At 31.7% G+C, this 14,486-nt stretch overlaps 1 protein-coding gene across 3 annotated transcripts in view; it reads right to left on the bottom strand.

The window, feature by feature from the left end:
- The window catches only part of FSTL5 (follistatin like 5), a 733,912-nt gene that overhangs the window by 394,508 nt on the left and 324,918 nt on the right, over positions 1-14,486 (bottom strand). For all 3 annotated transcript variants that reach the window (XM_063108449.1, XM_063108448.1, XM_063108446.1), the window contains exon 4: positions 616-812. In XM_063108449.1, the coding sequence (XP_062964519.1) occupies positions 616-812 (197 nt within the window). The remainder of the gene's footprint in view (positions 1-615; positions 813-14,486) is intronic.

The raw sequence follows: 14,486 nt of genomic DNA on the forward strand, positions 1-14,486 counted from the left end.
TCATTTTACCTAAATGGCTCACAAGAAAGACCTTCTGTTTTTTAAAGTGTTCTCTTTAATAAGTTTTTTAACACATATCATTTCTATGCCAGTTTTTCAGAGAAATGAAATTTGATATCATGGCCTTTAAAACCAGATTAAATATATTAAAACTGATCCTGGATTAGAGAAAATTTCTGGAATACATCAGTGATTAAGTATCATCTTAAATCATTATTTACAATGTGCTATAGAAGTGTTCAATAGTGTCTTTGGACACTGGATAAACCAGATTTTATTGACTGACAGAAAATTAAACACTATATAGGCTTCAAAATATATCAGGAGAGATCTTATAAGTTCTATAAAATAGAGATATTACAATTCCTTTAGGTATGTAAGGTTCAGAAATCTATCAAAAGTAGACATATCTTTGTAAACTGCAAAACACCATATAAATGTTACTTGAAATCAATATTGCTGATAAATATTGCTCTCAAAAATGTTGTATTCCAGCACTCTTTAGTAATATGGATTAAATTTATATTTTACTACTATAGAGGAAATTCAGACAAATGTAAGTATATTATGTATGCTACATTTAATTAAGTTTGTTGATTTAATCATTAGTCATACCTGAGTTAGTTCATTAATGTCTACAAGTCCATTACTGTCTGCATCAAAATATTTAAACATTTGATCCACCAACAACTTCTTCCGAGATATGTCTTCATCGTTGGGATTTTCATTTTCTTGGGTAATATATTTTTGATTTTGTAAATCTAAAAGCATGCTTTTCATCTTGCTGTATTCAGTGGTCTTGCAGTTATCTCCTGTAACAAAAGAACTAAGTTATTTTCATTCAATATTATTGAAAATAAATAATTTATTTCATTAATGTTTAAAAGTTGATACTTTATGGACAACATACTTTGTACATAATTTTTATATTACCAATTTTGCATACCTTACAACTTGAACAAGCAAAAAGAAATGGGATATTTTCATTGTAGTATAGAAAACTTCCATTTCTGATAACATCTTTACCGTGTGGTCTCCCTATGAAGAAGGCTTTGATGCTATGATGGACGTTAAAAAACATGATAGCTTCATTGGCTCCAGTTTTAAAATTCAATGTTTTAGTTTTAATCCTCATAACAGTATTGGTAGGTTTAAAGTAGAAAAAAAAAAGAAATGCAGGGAGTTCAAATGATTTGCACAAAGGGTGCTGGATTTTGTGTTTAACTCATATGTATCTGGTTCCAATAGATTATACATCATTTTTAATCTGAAATATGCTTTAGACTTTTGAATTTGTTTTGAATAAATTTGTATATATGGATAACTACACACACACATATTCCATCTTTTTTCTTAATAATTACTATTCTTAATGACACTACGATCATATTAGTATACTTCCAGAAGTCTTTTCTGATTGCTCTAATATTCATTTCTCTCTTCTTTTAGAGCACTTGATGCATAACATGATATATATTTGCATTTCGTATCTTGAAGTTTAAACTTCAAAAATATTATCTCCATAGCTAAAGTATAAGCTTATTAAAGTAACAATGCATTACAGATTTATTGTATCTCCCATGTAATAACCAGCATAATACTGGGAACATCATAGTCAATGAAAATAATTGCTTGGCTTAATGTCTCTCAAAAATAACTGTTATTGCTCTAATGTCTTCACGTAATTATTTTTTAAAAGATTTTACTTACAATGGCCCTATGATGATATCTTTATAAATAGTATATTGAAAAGAAATAAATACTGCTGATAGAAAATGTGATATAAAATATATTATATGAAAACATAGTGCATAATGTAATTTGCAAATGAAGCTGTAGGTTTTATATTAGCTGAGAATTTTTTACAACATATTTTTAGGGAAAAAACCCTGATGTTAAAATTGTGGTCAATTTTGACAATGAGGCTTTGACAACATCTACAATTTTAGAAGAAGATTTCAAAAGATAGAAGAATGGGGGGTGAAAAACAATATTTGAAGTTTCATTCTCTTTTAAGACAAGATGGAAAATAAACTCTTTTAGAGAGATAAGAGACTATCTTATTTTTCAAAGACAGTGAAATGACTACTGTTTTTCAGCAATTTTATTGTTTAGCAATCCTGTCATAAAGCTCTTTTTTACAATAGAATGTAAACTCTGTGCTGCAGATTGTCAATTTTGCATTATTATGTTCTCACTAAAGAATAATAAGAAAGAGTATGTTTTCATAATGGCAAGGAACTCACTGACAAAAGAGAGAAGAAATAAAATTCATAGCTACAGCCAACAATTTTGGTATCTAGGAAAGTAGCACTAAAAGAGCTGGTGCACTGGGGAGAGGAATGTGTGATGAAAGAACGGGGAAAAGGATAGCAGACCATTCCAACAGCCCCAAACTTGGATTTCTGTATATGACCCTAAGCAGAAGGGAAGTAGGATTTAAACGTTAAAAACATTTTAACTTGGGCCGAGCCCGTGGCGCACCCGGGAGAGTGTTGTGCTGGGAGCACAGCAACGCTCCCACCGCAGGTTCGGATCCTATATAGGAATGGCCGGTGCGCTCACTGGCTGGGTGCCGGTCACGAAAAAGACAAAAAAAAAAACATTTTAACTAATATTTAAAACTGAGGGAGAGACTATAATTTAGGCCGTTACACTCTAATTTTGATCTAATCAAATCAAGTCGACCATCATCGTACACTCAGTAATCCTTTCATTCCACAAATTGTTGTAAAATTCTTCTCCAGTCCAGGTGTTGAAGTGGTTGATAGCTACCCAAAGAAAACAACAATACAAGCAGTGCAGTTAAGATGTTCATATTCTATGGACATATACCATAAACAATTTTAAAATTATGTAAATCTTTGTACAATTTATAAAGTTAATAAAAATATCTGTCAGATTTTCCAGTAATAAATAGGTATATCTGTTATTAATGGCAGCTTACATGTAAGGCAGGCTTCCTATATGCCAAGGACTTTACACATATTCAGTCACTTTCTACATGTTAAATCCTCACAACAACCTCAAAATAAAGGCAATGCGATTATCACCATTCTACAGATGAGGAACTAAGATACAGAGAGACTGAGTCACTTGTTCGAGGTTATAGAGCAGGAAAAGGGCAGAATTATTTTTACACACAAGCAATATCTCTGTTTTATCCTCTAACTTTACTTCTCTCACCTTCACAATTAGTTGGTAAATTTTTCCAAGCATTGTTTGTAAAGTGAGAGATAAATATAATCAGAAACTACAAGCAATATGACTGTTTATGTTACAGGTGGAAAAAGAACTCAGAGAAGAAAAACAAAATAGTATCCGAGAGGTAAAAGGTAAACTATGAAAAAGTGCTGAAGAGAAAGCCGAGAAAAAAAAAAGTGTTTCAAGAAAAATAATATGATGAAATGTCAAATGTTTCAGAGAAAAAGTAAGATAAACGAAAAAACATGTCCATCGGATTTTTTAGCTTGAAGGTAACTGTGACTTTAATGAAACATTTTAATAAATAAATGAAGCAGATTTCATATTACAATGGGTTAAGGAGGATAAATGCAACGTGAGGATTTGGAAATATTAAGTTATTTACTCAACATTTAAGTGTGAAATATCACCCTTTTAATAATTATCTAACAGAAAGAAAAATAACTAGTACTGTCAATAAAGGACAGATATTTAGAAATGTGGCATCTATTCAAGTGTAACACAAGACAGGAAGGTAAGAAGTTTTTGTTTCTTTGTTTATTTGGTTACTTCAGTAGGATCCTTTTCTCAAAATTTAATTGACAAGCAGCGTTGGATTGACATAGCTAAGGGTGAAAAAAAATTTCCTGGATTCACTTCCTGTTCCGGGATACCGGTAAGAAATCTCCTTTACTGTTCTGGTTCTAGACACTGAGAGTATCCCGTGAAAAAGACAAAGTTCCTATTTGTTGGTGTCTGTATATCCTCTCCCTTCCCATGGATGCAATGAAACAGGGGCTGTGCTAATTCATGACTCAGTCACTCTAAGGGTACTTCAAACCCATATGACCTTGTGGGACCTGAAAGGATTCAGAATTGCTGATACTCCCATGTCTGCGACTGTGCAGCTGGCAGTACCTCTCTACATTCCTGCAGAACCAAGGATAATCATGCTTCACAAATCTGACAGTGCAACCATCAGTTCTGAGTACATGATATGTGCTAAAAATTCTAGAGTATATCAGTTATGCTAAGTATAATATGTTTTTTTCAAAGGCTATAATTTGTTCTTATACCTTTGCAATTATACTTTTATTCTCAAACCCATCCACCAGTAAAAACTACCAATTTCTTTCAATACAAAATATTCAACCAAAAGTATATAAAAATATTATTTTTTCTCACTTTAACATCCACTGTCATAATTAAATTAATTTGGTACCAATATAAGCTGAAATCTTAGATATACAAAGAATAAAAATTGAATATTTTTATTTTAGTGTCAATTCTATTCACATTATAATGTATGTTGAAACTGTTTTTCTGCAAACTATTCAATATTCGCTGATAGAACAATTTAAAATATTGTTTGATAAATGGGTTTTTATTTATGGAATAAGGAATATGTCAAAACTTTAGTTGATTGATTTAAAATGCATATATAAATCAAATTCATCATGGAAAGTTATCATATTTATATTAATTCTAAGTCGTTAAATAGGGCATATGAAAAAACTAAAATTGTTTTGGTTAAAATTAGTCTGAACAAAATTTTTAAAAACTTTATCCTTAATTGGAATATCTGCTTAAATGTCAAAAAGATAAGTGTGTAAATTATATTGTGTTACATGAACTTTACTTAAGTGTACTATTGTTACACGTAAAATTAATGAAAGCTTACTATATTTCAGGTTCTATTCTAATTCTAGAGATTCACTAGTATACCCCTTCACAACATAGTACATTTAAAGAGCCGTGATTTTACCATAGACACAAAATAATTTTAAAAGGTAGACATTTTTTAGAGCATTTTAAGTTCACAGAAAAATTAATCAGAAATTACAGGGATTCATATGCCTTCTTTTCCCACACATGCAGAGCTTCCCCACAATCAACAGCTCACATCAGAGTGTTGAAATTGATGAACCAACAACAACACATCATCACCCCAAATCCATAGTTAATTTATGGTTCATTAGGTACATTAGGTACATTAAGTTTCCTGGTGTTGTATATTCTATGGGTTTTGACAAATGTATAATGACATGTATCTATCACTATAGTATCACAATCATGCAGAATAGTTTCACTGCCCTCGGAATTCTCTGTGCCTTAACTATTCCTCTCTCCTTCCCTCCTACCCCTGGCGAGCACTGATCTTTTTACTGTCTCCATAGTTTTGTTTTTTCCAGAATGTCGTATAATTGGAATAACACAATATGTAGCTTTTTCAGGTTGACTTCTTTCACTTAGCAATATGCATTTAAGTTTCCAACATGTCTCTTTAAGGGTTGATAGCTAATTTCTTTTTATTACTGAATTATATCCCATTGCATAGAAGTACCACTGTTTATCTGTTCATCTACTAAAAGGCATCTTGATTGCTTCCAAGTTTTGGTGATTATGGATAAACATCTGTTGTGGGTTTTTGTGTATAGACACAAGCTTTCAACTCATTTGGATAAATTCCAAGAAGCATGATTGCTGGATCATATGGTAAGAGTATGTTAGTTTTGGAAGAAAACACTAAACTGTCTTCCAAAGTGACTGCACCACTTTACACTCCCATCAACGATGAATGAGTGTTCCTTGCCAGGATTTGGTGTTGTCAGTTTTAGGTTTTCCTTGTTCTAATAGGTGTATAGTAGCATTTTGATGTTTTAGAGAGAATTTTGTAAGTTCATAAGTGATTACATTTTACAAAAGTCCTTAGTTCCTTTCCCTTTCTGTCACTTTCTGCACACACAAAATTTGATTTGGCTTAATCTATCATCACCCTAAGCATTGTTGAATAAAGAAAAATGACTTAAAAAAGTTAATTAGATTGACATGCTTACTGGTTAATTTTGAGAATTAATCTTACTGAAAATAAAAGGGGAGTGTCGTGAGCTAAAAATTCATTCTCCAAACATTTTCCTACTTAGGGCATAATTTGTCAATGACATGCCACATTGTCATGGACAACTGTTTTCTAATCCAAGCAGAAGTAAAAAAAAAACGTTTGATTTTCTAGTTTGGCAAATGTGATGATGTATCAGAATTTCAGTGAAGGTGTTCTAATATTCAGGTCACTTTGCTCTCAATCCTGGGAAAACATTAATTATGATGTTTTTGAGGGTTTCGACTGTATTCATCTAATGTGACACTTTGGAGCAAGTGTGCCACTTAGCTGTTCCTTCCTTCACCATCCCCTCCCGTCATCCTCACAAAAGCAAAAACATGTTATAAAGTAAAATGTAGAGAATGCTGATGAAAAAATGCAACAAAATAAAACAAAGCACAACACAGTGGCAAAACTGATAATCTAGGATGCTTAGAAACCTAAGTAAAACATGTAAATTCATTTTACCCCAAGCAAATACAACTCATAATATTAGATATCTTAACTGGTCAAATACATTATGTGAATGCTCAGCGAATTTAATAGACTTTTAAACCATTATCCTTAGAATGAACACAAGAAAAATATAATATGCTTCATATAAAAAGGCATTTCTCTTATAAAATATATGAAAGTTAATGCTGTTAAATGGCTTGTGAATTTTTTCTAGTTAATCATTGTTTTTTTTTTTTTTTCCTACTAACCTCTCTATAAATAATTTGCACATGACATGCAAGGAGTCTTTTTCCAATCCCACAATTGCTCTTAAAATGTGAGTGCATTACGATATATATTATACTGCATAGATCTTAGAGCTCTGGTCACAGCAGCCTGTGCTTTGTAGAGGTTGTTAATTTTTATTTATGTAGTATTTCCTTGGATTGATATTACTTCTAGGAGTAAAGATATATGAAACATCTTTAATTCTTTAAGAATTGAACAAAACTCATTTAAAAAATTAACCATATTATAAAAAGTTAAATCTATCACTGCATAAAATACAGTCAAAACTAAGACAATGTGATTCTATTAAGAACACTACATAATCTCAACAAATTTTGTACATCATTTAAATATGTGGCTGCCAATGAAAATGTTTCACTTGTATTGATGTTATAGAAGAAATAATAATATGCACATCTATAAAATCATAGGCATGCAACAAAGTTTTAAGCCAATTTTTACGCAGTAATTATTATGGGATGCCACTGTTGTAAGTATCTTACAGATGTTAAATTATCATACCATATGCTTGAAAACACAATTGACCAATAATAGATTCAACATTTGACTTTACATGAAGGGATGAGGAAATTTTAACCCCGGAATTGTAAGCACATACATACCTCAGAAATTAACTTGAAAGCTTCTCATGAGAACTCACAAAGTGCATCCATTTTTCTCATGAGAAGATAGAGAAGTTTTAATTGTTCTTTCTTCTACATTATTTCACAAACTTCTGTGAAATTTTGTTCACAATTTGTAGCCTCCTGAAAACTGCCCTCCTGCATGTAATCTGAAATGCATACTCAATAATAAACCATATTTTTTCTTTCTTTTGTATTGGAACAGAAAGGTCTTTTGGTTGACAGGATATTTAGTTTCTCAAACAATTGTTAGAGAAACTACATAATAATGAATGGAATGACTCACCAAGACTGTCGAAACATCATGGTTTTGTAAGCACCTAACAACATAAGTTCAAAAATTATCAATCAATTACAAGGCAGACTTGATGAACCACAGCCATAGAGAAAAAAACTGTAATGAATCTATGTGAGAAATGTATGTCAAACAGCCATTAGGCATAATGCCTTGGTCTGGACCAAACTCAGAAATGTACCTTTATAGGAATGTAGTACCCTTCCTCAAGTGTGAAATTTAATGCAAACTTTATATATTAGTAGCAGGTTCAGATTCAAGTTAATTTCTTCCTAAGTTTATCCATTAGCCTTGGGTCCTTCGGCCAGCTTGGTGTTAAAGTTCCTAGTTATGCTTAATCATATATCTGTTTATGGTCACTGGATATCTTAGTCAATGGTTTATATAAGTCTCGCTTCGTAATATCTCAGCTATTTTTTGTCTCGTAAATCACAAAAAAATGCAATGTCCATTGCTTTTTATCTAGAAAATTATAAATAGGAACTTCAATTTCTTAGTATTACACATTACCATAGAAATATGACACTATTTGACATTTTCTTCTAATTCACACATACTTACACTAGATAAATACCTGTTTTACCATGCACTCTCTTACGAGTATGCATCATATTTAACAACAGCTCATCATGACCTTGACCAAAGATATTCAGGAAGTAGAAAAGGAAGAGGAAAAGCTGTATGTGGTAGGCCAATAGCAGCAGATGGAGTAAGTGATGAAGGTTTTACTTTACGTGGCTGTGATGCCATCAAAAAAAATTGGGTTTATGAAACAGTGAGCAGATAAATATAGAGGAAATAAAAAGTTAATTTCTAAATGAGATGAGAAACCTAGATTAGTAGCTCGGAAGCTCTGTGGTTCAGAAGAAAGGAAGAGTTTGATGAATTGGACTTGTGAGTCATTGTCAGTTGAAGCCACAATTGTAAATGAGATTGATGAAGAGGAGCATTTGTAAAGCGTGGAACAAAGATCATTACAGTCAAATTATGACCATGCACATTGATGAGGAGTAATATGCCACAGACTTCTTAAATAGACGCTGCTAAAACATTGATTAATTTGGTGGAAGAAGAAATGAAGTTGGCTTAATCACACAAATTTACGTGCTGAAGTCTATTTCTTAATAAAGAAAAAAATATCTAATTGCTTCAGATTAGAAGGAAGAATATAAGGGAAAAGAGTTGTTGCATTTCTTTAAAATGCAAAAACCTTTCTGTGAAATCTATTTGACATTTTGATTTCTACCATATGTAAGGATGTGTATTTGTGTGTGTGTGCATGTGCAAAGAACAAAATCTGTGATCATATTAATAAGAGTAGTAACCGTGCATGTAGAAATACGAAGGTACGTCAAAACTTCATGGATAGATTGTATTATTTTTTAATTCTATTTTTCCACAGATGTTTTCAGGTACCCTCGTATATTCCTTTGACATGGTATTGATTTATGTTTAGAAAAAGCCTGTGGGTTGCATTATCAAAGAAAAGCTCGAGATAACTTTTACCATGGAAGGCTGCTTTTTCATTAGTTTGACTTTTCTCAAGTCTATTTTACTACCACCTGAAAGCACATTAATTATGAATGAATTTACTTAAGAAAAAAATTGGTTAAAAATGTGTGAAATTTCTCATCAATACAGAGCTATAAAATTTAAATTTTCACCTCATGAATAAACAGAAGAAAATTACTCAAGTAGTTGTCCTTTTCGTGTATGTTTTTAGATGAAAATGAATTACAAAGGCTTTGTTTTTAAAGTCATTAATTTTCACAAGTGAGTTGCAGAATTATTTAAAAATTGCAGTTTAAAACAATGCCTGAGTTTTGACTTTGCGAGGAAAGAGAAAAATCAAGATTTTGCCTTTATATATATATGACAAATAAATCTTTTTTTTTCTTTCATTACTTGATTACGTGACTACTAGCAGTGGAAGCAAAAATCACACTAGCTCTGAAGATGACATACATTAATAATCATAAGCCTGTTTTTACATATGTGAATCTGTATACTAATGCAAAAATATATAATACGGTTGTACATTGAATAAGGATGTTTCAGTCAACGATGGACCACATATGTGATAGTGGCCCCATAAGATTATAACGTCAATACCATATAGCCTAGGTTTGTGTAAGTATATGATGTTCACACAGTGACAAAATTGCCTAACAATGCATTTCTCATAACATGACCTCATTGTTAAATGACACATGACTGTAGTTTAGTAATATTTTATTTTCTTAAATTACATTTACTTCTTATTCTTCATATATAAGATAAATGACAGTAGGTTATATAATTATGTCTACTAATAGTTATTTTGTGTGATTTGGATGTTGTTAAAGGCCATAAATTGATTTCTAGTATAGTTTGATAAATAAATTTGGATTAAGCAAAGAGATTACCAGTTGTTGCCAATGGATACTTATTCATTATTTATAGCATGACTTTCTAGGTTATCTGATTCTAGCCTTTCATTGCCTTTGACATATTTTACTACCTTGTTAATTGTAGATAACTGATAACAATGAAAAATAATTCTTGTCAATGGTCATGCAAATGAATTCTGACTGAAAGAGATTCAACTGATTTGTCTCCCCACTTTATGAGAAAAGCTTAGCTCATGTCTGTTTGTAAATTTATTTCCACAGTCCTTTACTCCATATAAATTTGTGTCTCTTTGACTTCTTTGAACTAATTATAACATCTGCCTAGTTCCCCCATAAATAATGAGCTAATTAAATTTTTAACACGTGTCTATTTTACATCTCTATGATAGTCATGATTTTACATTTAAAAAGATTATTCTTCAACACTCCCAGTATATCATTCTTTTTTCTTAGAAGAAGATCCTAACATAAGTTCAAACTCATTATGATTGTTTCAGACTTAACTAATATTTGTCACTTATAATATAAAAGTAAATGTACATAAGTGGATTCACATAAGTCCTTTTGAATAGAACTCCAGAAATCTGTCAGATTTGTTAACTAATCTAACTTACTTAGAAAGTGTAACAAAGAATGTAAGAAGAAAAGATATTCCAAGTACCAAATATGTAAAGCATATTTTAGTTTTAATTTTTCAGTTCATTATTACTATGTGAAATAGCTTTGAAAAGATAAGATTCATAAACTAAATTAACTCTTCACCTTTCAAAACAAATATGCTATACTTATACAGTAATCTCCCCTTATCCCTAGGGGATATTTTCCAAGATCCCCATGGTTGCAGTTAGTACCAAACCTTATAGAGACTATGCTTTTTCCTGTATGTACATAACTACGATAAAGCTGAATTTTTAAATTAGTCACAGTAAGAGATTAACAACAGCTGATAATAAAATAGAACAATTATAATATCATGCAAGAAAAGTTATATGAATATTGTCACTCTCCCTTTCTCAAAATATCTTCTACTGTACCCATGTAATTGAAACCACTGAAAGCAAAACCACAGATAATGGGGGAGCTTCCAAACTACCAGTTCATTTTAAATAGGTAGTTATTTTATTATTTTTAGTAATTGAAAAATCCTTTCAAATAGGAAATACTATCTTCGTGGAGAAATATATATATAAAAAAAAAAAAGCAGGTATTTCTACAAGGCCAAACAGTGAACAAAAAAATCAAGATATGTGGTCTAATTTTCCTGAAGATAAAAAATTTTGATTGGTTGGATTCAAAAGAATGTTCAAATTACTATGCACTCCTAATGGAGTAGTTTAGATTTTACTGCACCTTCCTGTGAATTAAGAAATTTGCTTACCTGAGTGGTAAGAAAGTTCGGTAAACAAGTATTGTCTTCATGGAAAGAAGAAAGCTTGCCTATCTCCCGGTGAGTACAGCCTACCCTAGGGTGCCTAGCTTGACAAGTGAAGGTCAGACTGGATTTCAGCCCTACTTCTTGCCTTGGCCAGGTGTATTTGTGCAGTGTGCAACTTTACAGCAACCTGCCCGTATTGTTTTTATTCTGGACAGAAAGCTTTCTATGGTGAACAATGGCTTTTTTCACCAGGACACATCTAATTTTTTTACACTATTTTATGTATTACTTTATCTTAGTGTTTCATATGTAATATAAACAGATCAGCTAACAATATTTAAAATAGTGATAAAAACATGAAAATACTGCCTTAGTTATTAAAGAAAAAATATCTCATAAAAAAATATGCCAGAGACACAGTTTACATGAAAATGGTGTCACTATTTAGTCAGTAATCATACCCATTTAAGAAGGTGCTCTGTATATATTTAATATTTTTCTCATTCACAGCATACATTTTGTACTAACATTCTGGAGACAGAAGCACCTGATCCCATTGATTGATTCCTGCTGCTTTCCATTCATGGCACTCTAAAGAACAGTCAGGGCTGGTATCCCATATTTGATTCAGGACCAACTTCCTAGCACAAATTCATATCTTTCGAATTCTGCCATATCTAGAGACCAAATAGCAAGATAAGTCAAGCATGATCTGCATTTCTATCCTATTTTAAAGAAACTTCAAGTCTTTCTTAAATGATATTTCTCAGATTTGGTCTCAGAAAAGCAAAGAAAAATCTAGCATTTGATTTGTGGAACAATGCCAAGTATTTGAAAAGTCCAAGGAGGTAGAAAGACAGGAAAATTGTTAAGAAAAAAATTGTAAAAATTGTAAAATTGCAAAGAAAAAACAAACAAACAAAAACAGGAGCAGAGAAAAGGAAGGAAGGTGATGGAGAGAAACAAAATAGAGAAAAAGAAAAAGAGAAAGAAAAAGAGATTAGTATTACAGTGAGGAATAAACTTGTTCCACAAGCAACTTATCTTTTTTTGTTTATCAGATGTAAGACAAAGAACAATTTGAGAGAATTAATAATTTAAAATTATCTTTAATTACAGACTTAAAATAAATTAATCTTTAGCAGGTTTTCCAAACTTTTTTTTAAAGGGCCAAAAGTAAATATGCTAGGTTTTTAAGCCCATACCATCTCTGTCACCACTATTCAACTCTGCTGTTGTAAAGCAAAAGCAGCCATGAGCAAATGGGTATGCTGTGCTCAAGTAAAATTTTATTTACAAAATCAGTGACTGTGGGCCATAGTCTGCTGATCCCTGATCTGTGGAATAATTATGTAGCATAGATAGACATTAGTATTAAAAAAAGAAGAGAGAAGACCCAAACAACAAAAATCAGAAATGAAAAGGGAGACTTTACAACCAACACTATGAAAATACAAAGAATCGTTAGAGACTATTATGAACAATTTCATGCTAGCAAATTTGAAAACCTGGGGGCAATGGACAAATTTCTGGACACATACAAACTACCTAGACTGAACCAAGAAGATGTAGAAAACCTGAACATACCATTAACAAGCAACAAGATTGAAGCAGTAATTAGAAATCTCCCACTAAAGAAAATCACAGGACCAGATGTCTTCATTGCTGAATTCTACCAAATATAAAATGAGGAATAAATACCAATTCTCTTCAAACTATTCCAAAAAACTGAAACAGAGGCCATTCTCCCAAACTCATTTTATGAGGCCAGCATCATCCTGATATCAAGACCAGACAAAGATACAACAAAAAAAGAATACTATAGGCCAATATCTTTCATGAGTGTACATGCAAAAATCCTCAATAAAATGTTAGCAAATAGAATACAGGAACACATCAAAAAAATTATATACCATGATCAAGTGGGATTCATCACAAGGATGCAAGGACGGTTCAACATATGAAAGTCAATAAATGTGACACATCACATCAACAAAATCAATGACAAAAACCATATGACTATCTCAATAGATGCTGAAAAAGCATTTGACAAAATTCAGTATCACTTTATGATAAAGACTCTCAGAAAATTAAGTATCAGAGGAAAAAATATCTCACCACAATAAAAGTCATACACGACAAACCCACTGCGAATATCATCCTGAATGGGGAAAAGCTACAAGTTTTTCCCTTAATAATGGGAGCAAGACAAGGATGCCCACTCTCATCACTCCTATTTAACATATTACTGGAACTACTAGCCAGAGCAATCAGGTAAAAGAAAGAAATAAATGGCATTCAGATTAGAGAAGAGGCAAATTGTTCCTGTTTGCATATGATATGATCCTATATATAGAAAAGCCTAAATACTCTACAAAAAAACCCTCTTAGAGTTGGCAAATGATTTCAGTTAAGTTGCAGGACACAAAATCATACAGAAAAATCAGTAACATTTTTAAATTCTAACAATGAATTAGCAGAAAGAGAAATCAAGACAACTGGCCCATTTGCAATTGTTATAAAAAAAAATACTTAAGAATCTATTTAACCAGGGAGGTGAAAAATAGCTACAATGAGAACTACAAATCACTGTTAAAGAAATTAAAGAGGACACAAAAAGATGGAAAAACATTCTATGCTCTTGGCTTGGAAGAATTAACATTGTGAAAATTTCCACACTACCCAAAGCATTCTACAGATTCAATGCAATCCCCATCAAAATACCAATGACATTCTTCACGAAAGTAGAATAACCAATCCTTACATTCATATGGAACATGAAAAGACTCCAAATGGCCAAAGCAATCTTGAACAAAAAATATAAAACCAGAGGCATAGCACTACCTGACTTCAAATTATACTACAAGGGAATAGTAAACAAAACAGCATGGTACTGGCGTAAAAACAGACACTTGAACCAATGGACCAGAATAAGAAACTTAGAATTAAACCTGCATACTTAAAGCCAACTGATCTTTGACAAAGGCACCAAGAA

The sequence above is a fragment of the Cynocephalus volans genome, chromosome 9 (genome assembly GCF_027409185.1).
Source record: "Cynocephalus volans isolate mCynVol1 chromosome 9, mCynVol1.pri, whole genome shotgun sequence".
Taxonomy (NCBI): Eukaryota; Metazoa; Chordata; class Mammalia; order Dermoptera; family Cynocephalidae; genus Cynocephalus; species Cynocephalus volans.